Here is a 22,409-nt window from a genome sequence, read left to right on the forward strand (position 1 = left end):
TGTAACTCCTGGAATGCTTGCTCGAGAACATCGCGATCCGCCTCCAGCTTGACAACCTGCTCCTTGCTCGTGTCCGCAACGAGTTTGGAGGACATGAGCCCCTTCTTGACGGTGGTACCGCCACCGGACATGGTACCGGACTTGTCAATCAGTTCCCCGGCAAGCGTGACGACACGCCACCTCTTGGCGCCGTAGGCGATGCGGTTCGCCTGAGCCAGGTCCTTCGCTACCAACGTGTCTTGCAGAGCATGGTAGAAAGCCGGCCTGAACTTGTCGTCCTTGGGCTTGATCAGGTCAAACAGGCGTGGCGCATTCTCTGGCGTCTGGATGGGGGACAAGTCGCGGACTCTCAACTTGTCAAGACAGATGAAGTTGCCACGGCCAAGATTCGTTTTCCTCAGGTACTCGATGCACTGCTGGCCCGCCTCGACAGTGTCTGTGACAAAGTTGTCGAGCGCGCCACACGCTGTGGAGATAGCGACGTCGTACATCTGGTCGATGGTGCCTAGATTGCCGAGCCGGCCATGGAATCCGTCGATACGGCCGGATTCCTTCATGCGCATCAGCGCGGCGAGAACGTTGCCCTGTGTCTGAGTGGCAGAGAGACTCGACCGCGCCTCTTCCGCCTTCTGCCGGGCATTCGAGAGCTGCGCGCGAAGCTTGGGCTCTTCTTGAGAGAGCTTCTCCAGCTCGGCCACGGCTCTCCTGCCCTCCTTTTGCAAGGCAGCCTTGTCGACCTGGCACTGCTTGAGCTCCTCTGTCTTGGCAGCCTGACTCTCTTCGATGGCAGCGATCTTGACCTGCATCTCCTCGAGGGCAACCGCGCCGGCATTGGCCTTTTCTCGCAGAATGGCCATCTCACTTTCGGCGACAGCAATCGCAGATTGCTTCTGATTGATCTTGTCCTTCCAAGGCTCGAGCGACTTTTGCTTCGCAGCAATCTGGTCGGAGAGATGCTGAGTCTTGCCCTTGAGGCTGTCTCGGATGGTCGCCAGTTCGGCCTCTTCCTCCTTGACACGCTGCTCCAGAGAAGCGATCTCCTCAGCGCGTGTCTCGATTTCATGCGCGCATTGCTCAATGGTCTGCTCGGCCTCGAAAGCAAAGCCTTCGGCGTTGGCGATGGTCTTCTCCAACTTCTTCCGCTTGTCAGCCAGGAACTTGCGCTTCTCGTCGAACTTGACGCGCTCTTGGTCGAACTTGATCATTTCCTGGATCAATGCCTGGGCTTCCTTCTCCTGAACCTCGTAGTCCTTGCTGCCTCTCGAGTAGCCCTTCTCAAGCTGCTTGATGATCTGCTCGCTCCCGTGGTGCTTCTCGAGCTCAGCGTCAAGCTGCGACTGCATCTGATTGATGGCCTCCTCCGTGACGGCAGTATTGTCGTCGCATTCGCCGACATAGATCTGGTACAGCGCAGATTTCTTCGAGACAAGCTCGTTCTCATCTCGGATGTACGCCAATGCCTTGTCCTTCTTGTCCTCCAGGCTGTTCTTCTCCTTCTCGACATGCTGGACACGGCCGCTCTTTTCCATACAGACCTCGTTGAGCGTCTCCACCTCGGCAGCTGCCTCCTCGATTGGGGTCTTGTACTTGGATGTCCCGATGATATCCTCGAGATATTCGAGGAGGCCGTCGTCGTGCTCGTTGGCAGCCTTGGGCTTCATCTGCGCGATCGACTCGACCTCACCCTGAAGAATCAGAAAGCGCTTGTGGTCCAGATCCACGCCGCGGTCCCGCAGCAAAGTGGTCACGGTCGTGAAGTTGGACGACTTGCCGTTGATGTAGTACTGACTGGAGTTGTTCTTAAAAGCCTTGCGCGAGATGACTAGATCCGAGTCTGGGATGACTTCATGGTCACCGCCGGGCAGGTCTATGACTTCGCGGAAGTGCACGGCGACCTCGCAGTAGTCTAGGTCAGGATATTGGGCAGAGTTGTGAATCAGGGCGGAAATTTTGCCCTGTCTCATCTTGCTGGCTCGGAAGCCGAACACAAAAAGCAATGAGTCGATGACGTTGGACTTGCCGGAGCCGTTTGGCCCGACAACTGAAGAGAACGACGCATGGAATGGTCCCACTTCTTGCCTGCCGGCGTAGCTCTTGAAGTTTGTGAGGATGAGGTAGGTGATTACGATGCGCGGCTTCGGGCCGGTATCCTCCACCGTCGGCATGGCCATGGTACGCGACTTGAGCATGATGTCCATGGGCTTCTCGAGGATGGTGTCCAAGACCTTGATGGGCTTGGCGGTGGCCAGCACCGTCTCGTCTTCCTGGCGGCGCTGTTCGTTGGTGGCGGCGGTTGTGATGTCGGCAAATGGCACGCTGTGAAAATTCGCAGGCGACACCGAGGCCTTTGGGGAAACAAGTGGTGGCTCGAGTTCGGGAGTGGCCGACTTGCCGGCGCGAGGCGCGACACTCCTCCGCGTCGTTCGGGGCTGCTTCTTGACTGGAGCATTTCCGTCGTCTGGCGATGCCGTCGTTGCTGTGGTCGCTGTCTGGTCGGGGTCGAACACCTCGCTGGGCTCGACGATGGAGGGCGGCGCAACACTGCTCCTATTCTTCGGCGGGCGACCACGGCGCTTGGGTGCTGGCGCTGAGGCCGAGGATGGTTTTCGTGTTGGCGGTTCGGCCGCGGCCGTGATACTCCTCCTAGCGGTTGAACGACGGGGGCTAGCTGCTGGCGCAGGTGTGAAGTCGTCTCCGCTGTCCTCGGCAGCTTGGGGCGCGTTTTCTCCGTCCTCGTCTGAAGAATCGACGATCGTGGTGCGACGAGCCGCAGCCCGTCGTGTAGGTCGCGTTGACATGGTGATAGTTATCAAGTGAGGAAGAAACCAGTTGCGCTCGACAACTAATATGTCCCAAATGAGATGCAACCTGCAAGGTAAACAAATGTGGTCGCGGTCGCTGATGCGCCCCGCTGTTGTAAACAATTGCAGCCACAGCTCAAGCCACCCAGCCCCTCAATCCCGACGCCACATCTCGTGACAACGCGGTAAGCGCGCTGGAAGTCTAACCTCTGCCAAGACGGGAGTTGTTGACCAAGGCTCCAAGCTTCTACTCCCGAGACGAGAGTTTGAAGCTTACCAAACAATCTTCGCACACTCAAATCCGAACGCCAAAATGTTGGACCTTTTCCAGTTCAACGCTGCATTTCCGACCGACGGACCGAAGCCATACGATCAAAATGGCGTCCGACAGATTGAGACATTCCGGAAGACCTTCGACGGCATCCTGTTCATCGACCGCGTGCTGAAGGCGCTCGGAGTCGGCGAAGGTGCGCACAACCCCCCCTCTTCCAATGTACTTCTACTGACCGACACTCGACCAGGCAAAGCATACCCACCACGGGGCGACAGCGGGCTCCAAGCCCTGCACCAACAAATCTGCGAGGCCAAAGTCTCTCCGCACGCCAAGCTCTCCGTCTTCTACTACCTCCTCCTCGACTACGACGAGCTCCGCGGCGCGCGCTCCAACCTCGCCGAGGCACTCGCCGAGGAATCCGGCCTCCCGAAAAACTACCAGATCCTGATGCGCGGCCTCTGGCACATGGACCGGCGCGAGTTTAAGTTCGCTTTGGAGCACCTCGCGCACCCGTCCCTGCCCTCCGAGTTCGCGGATGACATCATCACCGTGCTCGTACGCCACGGCAAGTCATCGTCGGCCGCCGCCGCTGAAGACGACGACGACTACAGCCTCCCCCTCGCCTACTACCACACGGTACAACCCATGCTACAAACCTCCGAAGCGCTCGAGCTGCTCTTCGGCGCGCTGGCGCGCACAAGCGTCACCTCAGCGCTGCGCTTCTCGCGCGCCTACCCGGATCACGCGCGACAGCAGCTTTTCGAAAAACTGGTGGCGTCGGTGCTGGAGCACCCGCAGGCTGGCGGCGCGCGCGGCAGGGAGCTTGTCAGTCTGCCGCTTGACCGAGCTGAGGAGAAGTGGTTCCAGGAGTATATCGCGTCTGGTGAGGGAAGGAGGAGCAAGAATGCCAAGGTGGTTGCGCAGATGAGACAGGTTGTCACAGGCCGGCACCGCGGGCTAATTCCGGTGGGGGGTCTGGGTGGGCAAGGGGCTGGTGCTGTTCGGGCAGGTCGGTGACGAACGCGAAGGAATGAGGTGTCTGTTTTCTTCTTTAATAATTTGTAGTTTGGTAGAGGTACAGCAGCATAGCGATGGCGTTTAGGCTTTGTCGGATACCACACTGGTGATTGAGGGAAAAAACTCTCGCACTGCGTTTTCCTACATCTAGAGATCTCTCCACAAAGGAAATGCACATTCTTGATGTCTTTTTGAAATGGCGGAAGGCAGCTCAAACTTGATCTTGAGTACAAGTGCTCATAAACCGCCCCAACAACCGAGGCTGTCGTCTTTCTGGGATCTGTAAGAATGCTTTTCGAAGGAAGGACCCTCATTCTCTCAGTATACATGTAATACTTTTACTCTATATGTGTGTAGCTCCTTACGTGCAGGAGGAGTGTGGGATAAGCTTACCCTGCTTCCAGTTCTAGCTGAAGTTGACCTTTGAACAGGACATTGGGGTATCTTCACCCTTCCTTCGTTATGAGGTGACTGAAGGAGATTTGTCGTACTGGATATCCATAATGCATGCTTCGGAGAGCTTGCTTTATTTAGGCTTAGGGGGACGTGGAAACATTCTGGAGGTCCTGCACTCTCGCTAGTCTTCTCGTTTGCTCATCCTTTATCATGAAGGTGGGAGGACTGTGTCGAGTGTCAGACACCGCACATGCAATACCAGTTCTCTCCCAAGTCATCAGTCTTGCCTCCTGCCTGTATCAGGCTTCCCAGGGCACCCTTCTCGCTCAAGTAGGGATTTTACCACGATGAAAGCGGCCCATCTACTGGGCATGAAAGGTCAGAGGATGCCCAACTTGAGCCCTCTTGTCACCATATTGAGCCGCTCTTATTACTCGGCGTTATTAGTCAGAACCATATATGACACGGCAGTTCATACCGGTATTTATTCAGCATCTCTTCGAATTTACTCGACTTGCTTTGCCATCCCCTGTGAGATACCCACACGTTCCCGACGTTTGGGCTTGGGGGGGGGAGGGAACGGGTGGACCACGCCGGTGATCGCGCGGATCGCCAGGCGGAGCTTATGATACGTAATGGTGTAGCACAACCAGCATAGGTAGGAGTACAATATATAACCATGAGGTGAGGTTCATCTGGGCCCGCGCATGGGATTGTCTGGGCATGTCCCGGCCCGCCGAGGCTAAACCCTGCAGCCAACTTCAACCGCTCAACCTTACCCAAGTTGGAGGGACGTTGTAGCGCCTCGGTTGCGAGCTTGGCCGCTTGGTTTTAATCTCAAGCCGTGTGCAGTCCGGGCTTGAGGGGGCGTTGTTGGTTCTCGGGATGCTTGGCTGCGGAGAGTGGATGATGCCGGGATTAGTTTCATCAGCGACGACTGACCGAACGAAGAGTACTACGTCTCACGGCCACCTTCCACCTCGGACTTGTTTTCGTAGTCAAGGTAAGTTGTTGAATGTCACTCTGAGCGGCACAGAACCGGACCGACGTTATGTTGTTGGTTCCGCACACTACCACCTTCCGAAAGACAACGGGCCGAAGCCCCTCAGGTCCGTGATAAACCCGGCCTCAGCGGCCATACTGTTCCTCTCGTCCCTGGGCTTGCACTGAGAAGTACTGGCTGAACGGCAGCACAAGGATAGATGTCTGTGGTTGGGCGATCTGACCCCGAGTCCTCGACGTGTTGGCGCGGCCGGATGAAATGGCAGGGCATAACTAAAACATAAAAGTCTCCTCGAGCGTACAAACGCGGCCCAAGACCAAAGTCAGGCGATGTGCTTCTTGGCTTGACTTGGCCGTGCTGCTTGGCTCGGCTCGAGCGGGAAAAGGAAGAGGGAACCAAGGGGGTTGCCGATAAACATTGCTGATTTCTACATTGTGTACACGTATGCGTATTTTGCTCAAGGCGAGCCTTGGGCGACGTGCAAAAATGGATGGATATATGGTTGAGTTACATTGTATCGTGGTTGGTTGGCATTACTTGTGTGTACCGTTATTTGGTTCTAGTTTTCACCTCTCTGAAGTCATCCACTCGGCTGCCAGTCATCAAATTGCCAACTACCGCGCGGTATCTGTATTTGGCGCTGATGGGGAGACTTCGGAACAACTCGAGAAGGATTGAAGAAGAGGCTCGAACAACCTTGATGTTGCACAACGGTTTGGGTGCGGCGATCATGATCCGTATTTTTTCGAGAGCGCGGTCCACTTTGAGAGGAGGTTCCACTTGGGCAATAAAGTTGTGACAGCTCGAGCCGCAAGTCAATTGCGACGGAGGTGGCCTGACTCGCGTCACAAATGCTTCCAACGGTTGCAGCACGACAAATGCATGTTCAACCTACCCCCCATGTCACAAGGACGCGTCAGCTTCTGTTGGAGCGTACAATACAGTGCAGCGATAGGACTGATCAGCCTTTTGTTTATCAAAACAGAGCAGTGCCGCAAAAGCTTGCGAGGGGACACGGTGACATTCTTTGTTCCGGGCGAGCTTGCGATGTCTGAGAACGTGTCCAGTTTTGGCATGGATGGTTGCCCCTCGGCCATGGCCAAGGTTAAGCACAGCGAGTGTTGGCTCGTTGGGCCGAGGCAAAGAAAGTCACCTCGTATGATGGAGAGTCCCAGCTGCAAGGGTTGTGGTGTGTGAACCGGTTTACAAATTTTCCTTGTCCTCCTTGGTCATGTTTCGAGTGTTTCCTCTGCCGTGTGCAACCAGCGAGAAAAAGTTGAACCAGGCATCCCGCTCCGCCACGTGAGGCTGGGTGTCCTAATGGCGAACCAACGACTTAAGCTTAAAGCGGGTTGAGTGCGGGGTTCATTGCGATTGGCGAGCCATCGATGACACAAAAGCACTCCATGTCTCGGAACTCCCTACTCTGTACGGATTATTGAGGGAACAGAACAGCACTTGCGGCGATTTGTCTATTGGGGCATACCCCCGTCTACGGGCACAGCCGTTAAGCCCCTTTGGATACAAAGCCCCACCCACAAGCTGCTTGGCCAAGCTCCGATGTGGGGCCAAGCCCGCAAACTCCAGCGCTGGGTGTGTTGGACTTGCGTACCGGGGCCTTAGGAGGTATACACAAACTAGTGTACTTAGGCCTAAAGTATATAGTGCATTGTAATGGTTGCGATTTGTATGATCGAAATTCGACTGACTATCTATTCAACTGAAGTAGCTAAGTAATGAAGTGAGTAGCCTTGATTGAATATGACAGTTGGTGTTGGCTGTAAAGTCTTGGTGCGGCTTAGAGGTGGGCCTCAAACCAAAAAGAGGCTTTAATGGCTGTGCACCGAAGGCAGGTGGGGCTGTCCAAATAGACAAGTCGACTTGCCGCCTCAGAGAATGTTATAAGATCGCCTATTCCAAGTTTATTTGTTTTAATGCTTCCTCGACATCTTTGTTGTAGTCATCTGTTTGCATTTTCGTGACATCACTTGCCAAAAGCACCTTCGAGTTCGGTACCTTCGCTTTGCCCGTAATTACGGAGTAACAACGCACCGATTTCATGATGGAAGAGCGGCCGCCAGACGTCTCGCGCCCCACGGGGCTGGGCCGCACACACAAACTCCATCGCCGCCATAATTTCGATTCTGTCGAAGGGTGGGTTCTGGGTCCCTTGGAACACACCAAAAACACGACCCGAGAGGCTGCGTTGTGTGCGGCTTGGTGCAATACAGCTGCGCCAAGTCCTGTAAGTTGCTGTTTGTCCAGATGCTTGTTGCGGGCGCCCTTCAGCAGTGAGGTGCTCACGCCCGCTTGTGGGGGCCACGACGGGGAATTTTGGGTGCCGAGTCCGAGGCCTCGCCTGCAAGTCCTTTTGAGTGCTTATGAAATGGGGCCAAAAGACTGCTTCCCCTGGACGTGTAGGTACTCCGTACTGCGTTGGCTTTCGCGGTCCGCTGCAGAACAAAGGTCCCTGCAGCAAGAACGAACGAAAGGCCTGGCGGCAGCCTTGGCCTCGCATCTTTGCAATCCGAACAATCCGAGTCAGCAAGCCGACATCTTGGCCGCCGCGATACGGATACGGATACCAGCTCGCGATGGTGCCTTCATCCCTCGGTCCTCAGCCATCCTCCTCTCCACGGCAGGCATCTGGACGCCCGCTTTACGCCCGAGATGCTGTGCGGGATTGTGGGAGGCTTGTTGTTTGTACGGTTTGCTGAGTGACCGACACAGGCAGCCCAATCAATTCCCGTGGTAATACCCTTTTTCCAGCTGGCACCCAACCTTGTGCAACAATCCTTCTGTGCACCACAAGGTTAGCCGCCTGATCGTGCTGCCTTGCGTGACACAGCAAACGGTCTCGAAATGAAGCCAGATAGGCCAAGAGGCGGACCTGCTAACCGACTGACCGATACTCATGCGGAATCCCCGGCTGGCTGAAGGGCGCCACTTGAAGTCCGGACCCGAGTCCCAAGCGGCCTGGGCCAGGGTTGTTTCGGGTTGTCTCGATGACTTTAACCTTAAACAGACGACTGCCACCCGCCGCGCAGTCGGCTAGAACGGGCGATGACGGGATGAAGTACCCAGTACGCACAAGTAGATGTCCTATAAGCGTCAAAGGTGCGGAATCAAAACTCACGAGCGTTTTGTAGTCTGCAATTCGCCGTGGCGGGTGGAAGGAGCAAGCGCTGCTGCAAGGTTTATTTTTCTTCTTTTTTCTTTTTTATTACGAGAGGATCCAGGCCATGATGTGCAAAGGCACCCGCAAGATTTGATGGGTTTGCCCGCTTACCTGGATGCCTGCGATCCTCAGGAGGGCGATGGAATCAGACACACCATGGAAAGGTAGTCCGGAATGGTCCCAAACCGGCAATCGCTCAGCGCGAATCACGTCTTGGCAATGCCATCTATGTACCGTGACGACAAACAGCGATAGAGGAGACAATGATAAGAGCCGCAAATTGTTCAGTCCGTTGAGGGATCGGAGACGGGGACTTGGTAACCCCGAAGTGCGGTAAGGTTTCCCGCTCAGAATTTGAACCCCTGACCGGACGAACGAATACGACTCAGCCCACACGCTAGTGGGTGAAGGATCTGAGTAAGTGCCAACACTAAACTGGAGCGTTCCATGACGGGTTGGCGCCATCGCGCCCTGAAAGTCACAGCACCCATTGGTTTCCATGTTGGCCGCTCGGCCTGCAGTTGGGCGTTGACCACAAGGGACACTACTGATTATTGAAGTCGCGATAACAAGCGAAACTCCGAGAGCGCCACTGCACTCAAGTAACAATTAATCCGTACCTCACAGCCAAATGCATGCCAACCACCCGGTTGCGTCTCGGCATAGCGTTGGTATGATGGATGAGATTTGTGGCAAAGCGTCAAACGCAACCCAGCCCAGAATTTTGCGCAAGCTGAAGGCCAAGGCTTGGAAGGAGGGGATACCAAGAACGCCAATGTGCTCGCTAAGGGGCCGGTCGGCGCGCCGTGAAATAAGCTTGAAATCCTCTTGCATTCCCATGACAATCCCGCTGGCAGATACATGGATCTCTGAAGCCGCTCCCGGACACGGCCATGCTTCCGTCTGTGCAGGCTCCCAGCTCCCTTGGTTCTGATGATACGCAAGGCTACAGAACAGAAAGACTTCACTTTGATGAAGATAAGGCTCGGAGGTAATGCATCTTAGATCCGACGAGCTAGCGAGTTGGCCAGGCCTCCATTCTCCCCCGACTTCGGGCAGGCAACCGACATCACAACCCGGGTGAGCCACCTCCTTTCTCTCACGGAGGAACAAGGCTTGGCTGGTCAAATACCGCTGGCGAGGCCAAGAGACAAGAAGATGGTGAGAAAGAACTGGAGCTCATTAGTTGCTCGGCGTGGCTCGGCATCTGGATGGTTGGGGGAGCGGTTTCAAGTCCAAGAACAGACAACGCGCCGATCAACTGCGCTGCTTTCATGAAATATTTCGCCAAAAACTCGCAATCAGCTATGAGATTTTTGTTTTTTTTTTCTGTATCTGACATGGTGTCTGTTTAGAATGTTGCGAAATCGCCTTCATCAGTCGGAATAAGCTGACGACAGCTGGTGGGGTCACCCAAAGGCGATTCTTTACCGCTTCTATCACACCTGAATTCCACACTTGATCATCAGTTCTGGCTTGGCTTTAAACCTGCTCCACTGCTTGGCTTGCCTTGGCCGCTTGGCGCCGGGCCCCGGCTGGCCTGAACGGGCAGAAGGAGCAGGCCAGAGCTTCGGGAAAGGCACTTTTCTGGGTTAGACCCATACGCATTTATATGCTTATTAATTGCCCGTCCAGGGAAGCAGCTCGGCCCCAACTTTAACGCGACTGCAAGTGGAGCTGAGCGGGGTTATGAGTGCCTCACATCTCGGTCTCTCCCATTCCATCCATCTGTGACTTATTCCAACCGGGGCACATTGTTCGAAGAACTCGGCTCAGCATCAACCGACTGATGACACACAACTCAGGGCATCATATCACGTCTTTTGGCCAGGCTGTAATGGAGCAGCGGACGCGCGAGATCGCGCAGTTCGCGTGAAGGATGTCCAGCAACGGTCGAGTTGGGCTATCCGACGGCAGTTGGTGTCCACTTAGTCCAATTGTCATGTTGGCAGCAGGTTATACATAATAAACAGTGGCCCGGGCAAAGTGCAGAAAGATGCGAGCCCTTGATGAATTGATGAATGCCAGGACGGATTCGATGGGGGCCAAACTGTAACGTGTATAAGGTGGTACCTTACGCGTGAGCCTCCCTCCCACTTTCCGAGACATACCTTGCGCCATTGGGCAGCAGCGTCATCACCTGCAGCCGATCCCCACCCTGTCAGCCGCTTACCACGGATCCCTCCCGACCTTATTTTTCAAGTGGTTGTTTTTGTTGCCTGAAACCGATCCAAGGCCCAACAAGGGCAAGAAAATCTGCATTTCGTGCGGTCTGAGGGTTCATGTTAATCCTTGAACTGCTTGACTCACATGTTTGACTTTCCAATCTGGATTCCTCGATATACCCGCCCATCCCCCCTCGAGATTCGAAGTACTCAACACATCTCACACTCCATCCCGGTCCCCACACCTACACAGGTAGCTACAGTCAGAGGTATGTGTTTGCATGTGTTTTTTCGTTGTTTCATTCCACAGCTTTGCTATCTACGGTATTCATCCCGGCCGTGGCCGGAAACACACTATCACCGACTTCTCTCCTGTGTGAGGTCCCTCGACCCGCCAGACCGAGGCGACACTGGGCGATATATGCCGTGTTCCAGGGTACATGGCTCGAAATCACCAACATCAACGCGGGAATCAGGCCCAACACTGAAAGCCATGGGGCATGGTTTTGTGTCGGGAGACAGGATGATGCGCTGGACAAACCCACAGCATCCGTGCTGTAACCCTGCACGTCTCGTGCTCCCTGCACCTACGTGGACGATGTCGAGGACCGCGTCGCCCTGCCAGGACAAGGATCTTCGGGAGGTGGTCTCCTCCCTCCCTTGGGAAGACCTTCCACCGCCGTGCTTGAAGTTTTCGGGGTCATCCTGGAGAAGGCATCCTGTGCCATTTCCTGCCTGCGCGAATCAACCGCGCGGCGTCATACCCCTGCCAAGCTGTGGATGCTCACACCTATCTGGCCCCATCGCCCACTGTCTCAGACTGCCGACTCCAACCACTCCTTCGTCGACGCCTTGATTGATTTATTTATTTGTTAGTCTCATTCTCATCTGAATCCTAGTCCTGACCACGTCGCAGTTAGCAATTCTGCAGTGTGACTTGGAAACTTACTGCACAAACGCCCGGTCCATCCTGCGACTCTCTTTGAACGTTTACCCCTCTCTGCGGCCTGGATGATAAGTCACGGTCCAGGGCTGAGGAAGAGACAGGAGGTCGAATCGAGCGGACCCGTTCGTTTATAAACGGCCCGGCAAAGCATCCCATGGAGGGCGAATGCGTAGCACCAACCGACCCCTAATGATGGAAACGTACTACGGCGTTGTGCGGACGCCCGCCGACGCCATCAAGCTCTTTGAGGCATGCAGGCTCGGCCTCCTACCGCGCGTCCAGAGGAGGTTATCGGAGAAGGAGCGATCAGCAATCCGCTCGGGCTCCGTCTTCGTGTGGGATGAGCGCGAAGCAGGAATGAGGAGATGGACCGACGGCAAGTCCTGGAGCGCCAGCCGTGTGTCTGGGAGCTTCTTGACCTATCGTGAGATGGAAGGCAAGAGGGGGAACGCGTTTGGCGGTAGCAGGCGAGGCGCCGGGAAGACTCCGGACTCTGGCCGCGGGAGCGACGAGGACCACGACGACGAGCCAGACGGATACCGTTACAAGCCCGACGGTCTGACGAAGCAGTCGTTCAGCATCACGAACTCGGCTGGCCAGCATCTGCACTTGATCGCATACTACTCTCGAGGGCCGCTCGATCTGATGCAGCCGAGCACAGACCCGAGCCTCAGGCACATCGTCCCAGCCAAAGGCATGTATCCAGAATCGAGCCTTGCTGAGGCGGCCCCAGCGGTCACACGGACCCCGATGCACCAGCCGGCCTACCCCCCGCACCACCCACCGCATCCTCACCACGGCTACCCTCCCCACTACCCGCCTCCAGGCTACGGATGGCCTCCCTCGCCTGCTGGGACACCGCCCTACAGCCACGGCCACTACGCATATTCACAGCCACTTCCGCCCCCGGGTCATCACGCATATCCACCACACCCGCACCACCACCCTTACCCGCCCGCTGTGCACATTCCCCCTTACGAACGAGCGCCCCTGCCCGCGCCTCCACCCCACTCGCACCCGCTCCAGCATCCGCACGCCCATCCGCATCCATATCCACATCCGCAGCTTCCTGCTCCGCTGCCACCGAAAACGGCCGTGCCACTCCCCCAACCATACCCACAAACCCAAAGACACCCGCCACCAGTCCCGCCACCGCGACTCGCACCGATCGACTCTCCCCGGTCGCAGCAGCTACAAGCGCAGGCCAGGGAAGCCGTCCAGATCGAGCCACGCCTCGCACCCATCGACGCAGCGCGCCACCAACAGCAGCAGCAATACAGTTCCTTGCAGCAGCAGCAGCAGCAACAACAGCAACAACCGCTACAGCAGCAGCAACACGGACTCGCACCGCTCCCGCCCGCGCTCCCGCCATCTACCACCTTCGGATCCGCGACCACAACAGCAGCACCACCAGAAACAAGTCCCACCCTCCGAGCCTTGTCCGCCTCGCCGCCGCCAAGGAGCACCGTATCGGTGTCGGAAATAACAACAGCGACTACAGCGAGCACGCGGCCGACGTTATCGGCTCTGTTGCTTCATCCCCTGCCGATGAAGACAAATGTGAATATGTCGTCGGGAGGGTCGTCGGAGCCGAGTAGTGCGAATGCTGTTAGTGCTGGTGTCGGCGGAGGAGGAGGAGGAGGTGGTGGTATGAGTAGTAGTAGTGCGGGCAGCTCGCCTGGTGGGAATTCAAATGTGAATGGGAATGGGAATGGAGTGGGGAATGGAGGACTGTCGGCGACGGCGGCTGCGGCAGCTGGGGGGAGGGCGGTTCCGAATGAGGATGCTAGGGCTATTGGGGTGTTGAATAAGAACTTCTTTTGAAGGTCTCTCTCGTCTGGGATTTGAGTGCGGATTGCCCTTGCTTCATTTTGCGGGCGGAAGATCCTAGCAGGTCTGTGAGAGGGAACAGTTGTTATCAGGGTTTTGAGAGATGAAGTTGCTTTATGTTGGGTTGTTCTGCTACGGGCTGGCTGGCAGGTTGCTCAAGATGGACTGGACTGGACTGGGGAGGATCATCACAACTGTCTCAGGGGCAATTCTGTACTCGGTGCCTGGTTTGAACGGCTGGGATGCCTGGAAGGCGGGAACACAGAGTGTGTGAGCCGTCAAATGATGGACTTTTAACCCTTGGTGAATGGGGAGAGAGGGTTGTGATATTCGTGGGCCGGGGAAGATGTAAGGTACCTTTGCCCTTTATTTTTATCTTGTCTTGTCTCGAGGTTTCATTGGTATTTCTCATGAGGCATATTGGGCGTGGTTGGCTGGGTTGGGTCGTGCATAGCAGGCGTTTGGCGGGTTTGTGCACTCGGAGTTGCTTAAGTTGGCCGCCGTATTTGAGTTTGTTTTTTTGGGGGGGGGGAGGGTGGTTGTGTTGCTGAAGGCACCTAGCTGCTGATACCGTAATAGCTAGGCGGGAATGGCGTGGAGAATACGAAATCATGAGATCATCGGACCTATGCGTTCTTCTCCTTTGCTCTGGTGTGGCTCGTACATTGGAGTGAATGGTTCTGGAACTGAATGGTAGTGACGGTCATTCTAGGTTCTGGGATGCATTGTTGTCACGGCACGCGAGCATTGCCCACACCTGGCATCTTACCACTGAGCTGGATTCGTGGCGCCTAGCGTTTTTGACCTGTGTGCTCTATGAGGTTTCTTGCTGGTCATTTCCCCATCAGTCACGCTTGGTAGGAGACTGTTCATTATTCTATACTGAGATTACAAGTCGGCGACTGCGTAAAGCAAAAATGAGAGGCTGCAAGCAGGTAGCAGCATCAGGAGGGGCCATAGTTCAGAGTACTGGGGTGGGTTGGTTGAGAGGTAGAACAGAGACTCCTGCGGCTTGGGCGGATCGCTTCCTCGCCGACCTGTGTCGTGAGATTAACGGAAAGTGGGTATGGGAGCGCTCAGCGGTTTCAATGGGACCCGGTGAATCGGGGCCAGTGTGACGTTTTTGTCCGTGAGCTGGCGACGCGGTCCATCTTAGTGGTGAGATGAATTGGGGTTTTGGACTGCGCGCCGTCAGTTAGCGTGATGCTGTTCAGAAGGAACCTGATGAGAGAGAGAGAGAAATAGACGCGCTGGTTATTGAAGTGTAATAACGCCCTGAGAGGAGACGAGATGGTACAATTTTACCGCGGTATCTCTCTGAGAAAGTAACTCTAGGAAAGCGGAAGACATATGCTAGACTCATATGTTCCGTCGATCCTCCCCAATGCCGCGAACTCTACTTGAACTCTTTTTCCTTTTATTTTCTGGCCCGCTATGTGCCCTGCTAAGAAATAACCAGACTGGAAAGCACCGTGGCGACACTCCAGCACTGCGTTGACGGATATGGATGGAGGTTTGAGTCGAGCGGCGCAGGCAACCACTTGCTGGACCGCCAGGGGGCTGATCGTGAAGAGAGCAAGTGCCTGTACCTTACCGTCCAGCGACGGCTGTAGCACACAGGTCAGCACCGAATCCCTGAATGGGATGGTCTTCTCCTTGTCCCTGATGGCCTTTAGCACTCCCTGGAGGGTTGAAAAGCTCTCGTTGATGTGATTCGTCTCCTCGTTTGTCGGCTTAGCCCTGTCCTCGTCCTGGCCTTAACCCATTCCTCACGGTTCCCGCCAGGTCGACCTTAAGAAACTCTCTTGGAAACTGTTGGCCTATTTGGGCGGTTAGACATGCCGTAGAACAAGCTTTCGTATGGCGCAGGAGTAACTTATCAGTGACGAAGTCAAGGTCGTACAACCGACGCCGGGTGGTGTAAACGTTGGATCCATTGCACATAACAAGGCTAGAGCTCCCAGTAGGAGAACAGTCGTCAGGGCTTTGAACCTCGACGAGTAACGCGAACGAAACAGGAAGCATTTTAACAACTAGAATCTGTCACACCCAGGTGCTGTTTCATGTTTTGGGTCAATGCCGGTGTGACCAATCCCGTAAGGCTGGGTGGCCGACCATGGCGATCGACACGACATCACCGCCATGACGCGAGTGATGCCCAAGTTTGGAGCGCAGCTTGGGAATTGGGACGCAAAATAGAAGTCACAAACACGTCAAGGAACCATGAAAGCGTTTGACACATTCTAGGCTACAGGGAGCAGATATTGTGGCGCTGGGCGGATTGAACGAGGGCCTAGTTTGGCGTGCGGATAGCTTCAGGCTTGTTTTGAGCTTGGCACCTGCACACCATCAGGAGTGACTTTGAGCATTTCCAGTCATATCGAGATCAAGACAAGAAACAGAACCTAATTAAGCATAAATATAGAACCCGTAGAATACAGCGACCGGGACGACAGATTCTGCAGTGACAAAACAGGGGTTTCCGGGCTGCTATGTTGAATGCGCCGAAGTGTGCCCTTCATCAATCGAGCTTCCCGAAGATGCAAGACGCGACCAAACACAGAGATCCACGAGAGCTTGAGGTCCCGAGGACTCGAGCCGTGTCCGGATCGGGTGACGTCGGGCTCAGGTGGAAAATCAAACAAAAAATGGGACAAAGCGGCCCGTTGTCGGATGCATCGACCGGCGCACAGAAAGGAGAGAGGAAGAAAGGAAAGACGCAGAGGGAATCCAAGAGGTCAAGGGGATGGGGGAAGGGAGATCAGACAAACGATAGCGCAAGCCGCGATGGCGGGGTGCACACATGATTAACAAAAAATACATTGGGCATGAGAGTGGTCGGCCTGGTTGGTTTCCTTGAAGAAAATGTGGACCTGGAGATGTCCTAAACGGGGAAAGCCCCCGAAGAAACGGCACTCTGGAAGAGACACGATCACGGGTTAGGTCCAAATTCGCCACACGATTCCTGCAACATTGCAGCATCATCGTTTTTCCATGGAGGAAGATACCCAGGGAAAGTACATACCCTGCCAGCTAGAAGACACTGAGATAGGTGCATGGGGCATTGTGCGGAATACTGTTGTAATAAATGTTTGGTCGAGTAAGAACCGCGGACCAACTTGGAGCATAGGCAATGGGAAGGATAGAAGTCATGAACACAACCTACCTAGTGAGTAACCTGAGGCAGCTAGAATTGGGGGTGAGTCAGTCTATCCGGTGCGAATGCGTAATGAGGCAACGTGAATAGCTAGCGGTCGGCTTGGGATTAAGTTTCATTGCCTAGTGGTTGGGCTACTGGAAAGGCCTGGGGCAAATCTCCGCGAGAGGCTAGAATGGAGACGGTTTCGCTGCAGCTAACAAACTCAGTCTAAAAGACGTGAATGTCGGGACGTTTATAACAGGAGCTGAAGAAATCAAGATTCCAAGAGGATGGTCTTGTACTAGTAGCTGATGTCTTATTACCTTAGAGCACGGACCAGGCCGCTGGTCAAAAAAGGTGTGTTGAAGCCAGACCGGGAGTCGCAAATCAGCAATCACTCGCGGAGGCCCCGCTTTCGCTATAAGACACAGGCACGCCCCGAGCTGGCGCGACCCGTCACCCACACCCTCCAGTTCCCCCTTTCTCCCACATCCTAATTGCCATCTCAAGCGATATCTCCAGCGAAGTCTACGGAGTAGTCACTTCAGACTTATATCGAGACTCATTCACCGTTTCAATTGATATACATACACCATCAATCACCATGCCTGCGAAGAAGTCTGAGACCAAGAGCGAGGGTGCCACCGCCGCGAAGCCCAAGGCCGCCGGCACCAAGCACACCTATCAGGTATGCAATCATGGCGTCGGACTTTTGAAACTGCTTACCGTATCTAACGACGAGCAGGACATGATCACTGATGCCATCATTGCGGTAACTCACCCCATTCCTTTCATTCCGGCGCATTAGGTGTCGCCGCCCCGGTCGGCATCCCGCATGAGGCGCCGCTCATCTTTTCTGCTGTCGCATGCGTTGCCGCGCCTCTTTTTTGCCCCGAAACTGATGGGATTCAATTCCGCTGACACATTTTTCTCAAAATCAGCTCAAAGACCGCAACGGTTCTAGGTAAGATACTTCCTGTTTCGACGCGTCGCAACCCAACCCCACATCACTGCGACAACGCGTGCGGTTTCACCAGCACCAGCCCTCCCGTTTCAATGCCGCAAACCATGAAGTCATGTCACTAACACGCTCATCAGCCGCCAAAAGCTGAAGCAATATGTCAAGGCCAACAACAATATCGAGGCGAGCGAGAATATGTTTGACGCGCTCTTCAACAAGGCTCTGAAGGTTGGCGTTGAGAAGGGTGTCTTCGAGCAGCCCAAGGGCATGTACATTTTCACGCACCACGTCTTCACCTTATGCTAATCATCAACAGGCCCATCTGGTGGCACCAAGCTTGCCAAGAAGGCCGCAAAGCCTGCTGCACCCAAGAAGGCCGCCGCTCCCAAGAAGGAGCCGGCCGCTAAGAAGGAGACCAAGGATACCAAGGAGAAGAAGCCTGCCGCCAAGAAGGCTGCGCCCAAGAAGGAGGCCGCTGCCAAGAAGGAGCCCAAGGAGAAGAAGGCTGCTGCTCCCAAGAAGGAAAAGAAGGCGGCGGCTCCCAAGAAGGCGTCCGCGGCCCCCGCTGTCGTCGAGAAGCCCACCGTTCTCAGCAAGACCAAGTCCGGCCGCGTCACAAAGACGGCCGCCAAGCCCGCCGCGACAAAGAAGGCGGCAGCGCCCAAGAAGGCTGCGGCCAAAAAGAAGGAGACGCCCAAGAAGGCAGACAAGGCCGAGGCCACGGCATGAGCCTTTCCGGTCCTTTTCCATGAATGCCTCGCTTTTTTCTTCATGTTTTTGCGATGCTACGGTTTGCTTTGGTCTAGTTTGGCGTTTTTGGGGTGTGGTCACTCGGGGAATCATTTTTGGGACGCGGGACAACTGAGCATTTGGGGTACAAGTCGCGATTGTTGACACGGTTTACGCACGCGCAAGGGTCACTCGGTCGGGTTGCACTTCGAATCGACGTGAATGCCGGGGCAGGTGGCAGGGGTTGGCTGGAATCGCTTTCTTCTGAGCATGGCATGCATACACGCACTCGCTACACATTTGGTCTCTCTGGACCAGCGAAGCAAACACCACCTTCACCGCTCAAACAGCGCGTCGGGACTTGAGGGCTAGGTGGGCATTGGGACGCTTGGGCAGGAGCTTGAAAGTCAGGTAACGGCCCAGGGGAGCGTGTTGTGGATTGTAATTATATACCATTGAGTCGTTTTGAGCCTTGATCAAGCAATATTTGTTCACATTCTCCGGATTCGCAGTGTTGTGTCCCAATAAAGCTGGCCGAGGCGTGAAAAACAGATGCTGGCGCGTCGCGGTTTGTTTACATTTTCCCACACTTATCACTGGAGGCTTGGCAAAGGGCGTCCTCACCAGCGGATACCCGAGCTCTTCACACTCCCTGGGTAAATCTTGACTTATTGATCTTCTAATTTTGATCTCCACAATCAAGTGACACACCAAGGTACAGAGCCCGGCGCCAAAGTGAGAGATGATTATGAACAAGTGATCTGTTCTGGAATTGTAGTAATAGTTTAATCGTTCAAGTTGAGCTTCTACGACTTAGAACCCTCAGTGATACCTATTGCACATCGCATTTCCGTCAATTGTAACATACCTTACCCCGTAGAGAGCAGGGACACGCTGCGCCCTGGAAGTTACCGTACAAATTGCCTCACCTCAACGAGGTACACGTGTACAGATCACCGAGTCCAGATAGCGCGGTAGGGTTGAAGAACGTTTGAAATGCCCCGCTGTGGGTCGGCCCTACGCAAGCGTCAATGCCCAGTTCGAAGGTGGGCGGGACGCCCCACTGTCAACGACAACCATCAAACTTGAGGCCTTGTGTCGGCGGGTCCTGCGTAAGCTCACACATCCCCAGAACCGTCGTAGGCAACAACCTTAAGCCGTCAGTTGTGCTGGTCCAGCCTAAAGCAAGTGCGAGCACGCAAGTTTGCAAACCATTGCAACTGAGTTGTCCGTTTCAACCACAAGTTCAAGTCAAATAGCAGCTCTCTCAACCTGTTCGTCCCAACGGTCGAGTCAGGTTTTGGAGCCGGCTTCACAACACACGAAGAGGGCGATGGCTGTAGCACCCAACTACCTGGGCATTCACACACTCTCCCCGCCCAAATTTATCGCTCGATATCTACCCTGTCTTTAGCATCCGCAGCCATGGCTCAACAACCGCCTTTCAATTCCAACAATCCGTTTCGTCGCAAAGCCGCCGGCCCTCCACCCGCCGCCCCACCTCTCGCCGTGCCACCGTTCGACGACCTCGATGCACCGAGTCTGACTCCTGTGGATGTACCCTCTCTACTACCGTCAGCGGATCGATTTCGGCACCAGCTACAGGCATCGTCCAACCCGAGCCAGCCGCCGGCGGCAACGAGCTTCCAGAAACCAAAGGTTGTGAAGAGAGTCCGTGTGCAATCGCCCCCGCCATCGTCGCCCGAGTCTCCCGGGCTATCTGACCGCTTTCATCCGGTTCAGTTGGAGGACGACGAAAGCAGCAGTGTCGACACTGACGATCAGCTCGACCCTTTCTCGTATGCCTCGTCAACCGGCTCCGCCGATGTATCCGACAGGAATGAACCCCAATCAGTCCCGGCTCACCGACCGCCGTTGAATCCGTTTCAGAAGGCCTCAAAGGGTTCAGAGAGCGGGGTGATAGAGCTTGAAAGAAGGTCCAGCACAGGCCCAGGAACGAAGGGTGTACTAGACGTGGGCGCTTTTGGGCGATTGTTGTTGACGGGCCAGGCCGAGGCCGTGGGCTCATCGCAGGGGCCAGCACCATACACACAGCACACAGGCTTGTCCTCGGTACCAAGCGGAGATGACTCAAGTGCGGCCGACACAGCAAACATGCCTCCTCAACCTATGCCCAATTCGCTGCAAGCCGTGGAGGCAACGCCGCAAACGTCCCGGGAGACGGATGAGGCGGAGGATGACCAGCGCGGATTGCTCAGAACTTCTCAGCCAGGCTGGCAGCCTGCTCCCTCCGTTCCAAAAAAGAAGCCCCCGCCGCCGAGTTCGCGGCATGGGAAGTTGATTAACCCGAGGGCGGATGGCGAGACGAAAGAAGCAGCGGGCGGACCACATCTGCTATTACCCGCCCCGAGTCGCAGAAGTGCAACGAAACCTCCCCTGTCTCCAAACCAGAGACCCCCCACACCATCCGACGTTAACAAGCCTCTTCCGCCAGTTCCGCATAGGTCACCCGCCGAGGAGGACACCGAGAGCCTGCTTGACCGTGAAGCGACCGGCAAGTTGCCCGAGACGGACATCCAACCAGGGCTCAACATCATCATGACCTCAAAACCCCCAACTCCACCTAACGTATCCCATGCAGTTAAAAACCCACCAGCTACCACCGCGCAACCGGCCAAAAAGCCGGTTCCGCCTCCAAGACGACAGCCCCACGGTCGATCAGAGAGCAAAGTCACCTCAAGCGCAGCAGCAGCCACCCAGCACGATGAGGCGGAATCCCTCCAAAGACGGTCATCCGTCGACTCAACAAGGTCATCAACAAGGTCACGCTCCTCAAGCCTGCGCGTCAGCGTCCACGCCCCAACCCCTCCTCCGCCCCGCCGGCCCAGCCATCCGACGCGCGCCCCGAGCTCACACAACCTCCCACAATCGACCACATCGCCCGGAGAAACGGGTCCTCCTTCTGTCGAGCTCTCGCCTTCGCCCTCACTGTTACCACACCCACTCGTGACTTCCCCTCCCCCAATGACCGACAACCCCGGCAGTAGCAGCAGCAGTACTCCAGGAATATCGACGCCAACCGCAATAGCTGTGACGACAACAATAACAACAACAGCGAAAGTCATTCCGCCACCGCCTCCCCCGGCCCGTAACGCCTCGGTCCGCACGAAGAAGAGACCGGCAGCGGCCGGTGGGAGCAACGGCCTACCCTCGCAGTTCCCGTCGCCGGCTCCGTCGTCGACGTCAAACGCGGGCTTGACGAGGAGATTGAGCGGGAGAGAACCGCCGCCTCCGCCGCGGCATAGGGATCGAGGGAGTAGTAAGGGGAGTTTGGATGGGGTCGGCTTGGGGTCGGCTGCTGCTGCTGCTGGTGGTAATAGTATCAGCTATCCCGGTAATGCTGGTGCTGGGACTGTGGCTAGCGGTGATGGTGGACCTGTACAAGTCCAAGTACATGATGAGCATGGACCTGGGCATGGGGTAATAGCTGGGGATGGTTATTCACAGCGGGATTGGGAGATGGTGGCTGGGTCTGAGGAAGGGGAAGCGGAGACCAAGGCTTCTTCAGCGGCGGGAGATATTCTAGCTGATTTGAGTGAGCTGCAGAGAGAGGTGGATGCGCTCAGGGGAAGGTATGAGAAGGGTGCGAACAACGAAGAGTAAATCGAATAACACTAAGCCAGAAACTGACAGCAGCCACAACTCCTCGGTTGCCGTCTGGTTCCGACCTCGATGCTCCTAGGGACAGGCCAGACCCGACATGCGAGGAGTGCGGCGGATCTGGGTTTAAAGTGGGACCACGTCCCTGTTTACAGTGAATGCAATCTGTGTAAGGGAACTACAATTAAACCATGGTTTGTTTGTTAGTGTGGAATTTGTTAGTGTGGAACTTACGTGGTAGGTATTATACCTCATCTTCCTTCACTTTAACCTTCTTATATTTTTTGTTCTTGTTCTTCTTCCTACCTCCACTTCCTATTGCTCTTCCTCTTCCTCTTCCTCTTTACCA

General features: G+C 55.4%; 6 protein-coding genes across 6 annotated transcripts; all 6 read left to right on the forward strand.

Annotated features, from left to right (window-relative positions):
- Positions 1–3,079: 3,079 nt before the first annotated feature.
- On the forward strand, positions 3,080–4,284 carry N657DRAFT_644873 (uncharacterized protein). The gene is made up of 2 exons (XM_062792843.1): positions 3,080–3,268; positions 3,323–4,284. Exons 1-2 carry the CDS (start codon positions 3,115–3,117, stop codon positions 4,090–4,092), a joined length of 924 nt encoding a protein of 307 aa, XP_062648399.1. The 5' UTR covers positions 3,080–3,114; the 3' UTR covers positions 4,093–4,284.
- Positions 4,285–7,183: 2,899 nt separating this feature from the next.
- On the forward strand, positions 7,184–8,480 carry N657DRAFT_399617 (uncharacterized protein). The gene has a single exon (XM_062787188.1). It carries the CDS (start codon positions 7,551–7,553, stop codon positions 8,244–8,246), a length of 696 nt encoding a protein of 231 aa, XP_062648400.1. The 5' UTR covers positions 7,184–7,550; the 3' UTR covers positions 8,247–8,480.
- Positions 8,481–10,884: 2,404 nt separating this feature from the next.
- N657DRAFT_399613 (uncharacterized protein) lies at positions 10,885–11,817 on the forward strand. Its single transcript, XM_062787187.1, has one exon. The coding sequence runs from the start codon at positions 10,980–10,982 to the stop codon at positions 11,688–11,690; it is 711 nt and encodes a 236-aa protein (XP_062648401.1). The 5' UTR covers positions 10,885–10,979; the 3' UTR covers positions 11,691–11,817.
- Positions 11,818–11,972: 155 nt separating this feature from the next.
- On the forward strand, positions 11,973–12,683 carry N657DRAFT_534446 (uncharacterized protein; the record flags this gene model as incomplete). Its single annotated transcript, XM_062787764.1, has 1 exon — positions 11,973–12,683. A coding segment is annotated over one exon (711 nt), but the record flags the coding sequence as incomplete, so codon positions are not given.
- A 4,379-nt stretch (positions 12,684–17,062) lies between these two features.
- N657DRAFT_671544 (uncharacterized protein) lies at positions 17,063–18,869 on the forward strand. The gene is made up of 5 exons (XM_062795599.1): positions 17,063–17,437; positions 17,495–17,521; positions 17,691–17,713; positions 17,848–17,975; positions 18,027–18,869. Exons 1-5 carry the CDS (start codon positions 17,354–17,356, stop codon positions 18,437–18,439), a joined length of 675 nt encoding a protein of 224 aa, XP_062648403.1. The 5' UTR covers positions 17,063–17,353; the 3' UTR covers positions 18,440–18,869.
- A 995-nt stretch (positions 18,870–19,864) lies between these two features.
- On the forward strand, positions 19,865–22,063 carry N657DRAFT_690126 (uncharacterized protein; the record flags this gene model as incomplete). Its single annotated transcript, XM_062797030.1, has 1 exon — positions 19,865–22,063. The coding sequence occupies one exon, from the start codon at positions 19,865–19,867 to the stop codon at positions 22,061–22,063; it is 2,199 nt and encodes a 732-aa protein (XP_062648404.1).
- Between the last annotated feature and the right edge of the window lie 346 nt (positions 22,064–22,409).

Source organism: Parathielavia appendiculata (assembly GCF_033297405.1).
Source record: "Parathielavia appendiculata strain CBS 731.68 unplaced genomic scaffold N657scaffold_5, whole genome shotgun sequence".
Lineage (NCBI taxonomy): Eukaryota > Fungi > Ascomycota > Sordariomycetes > Sordariales > Chaetomiaceae > Parathielavia > Parathielavia appendiculata.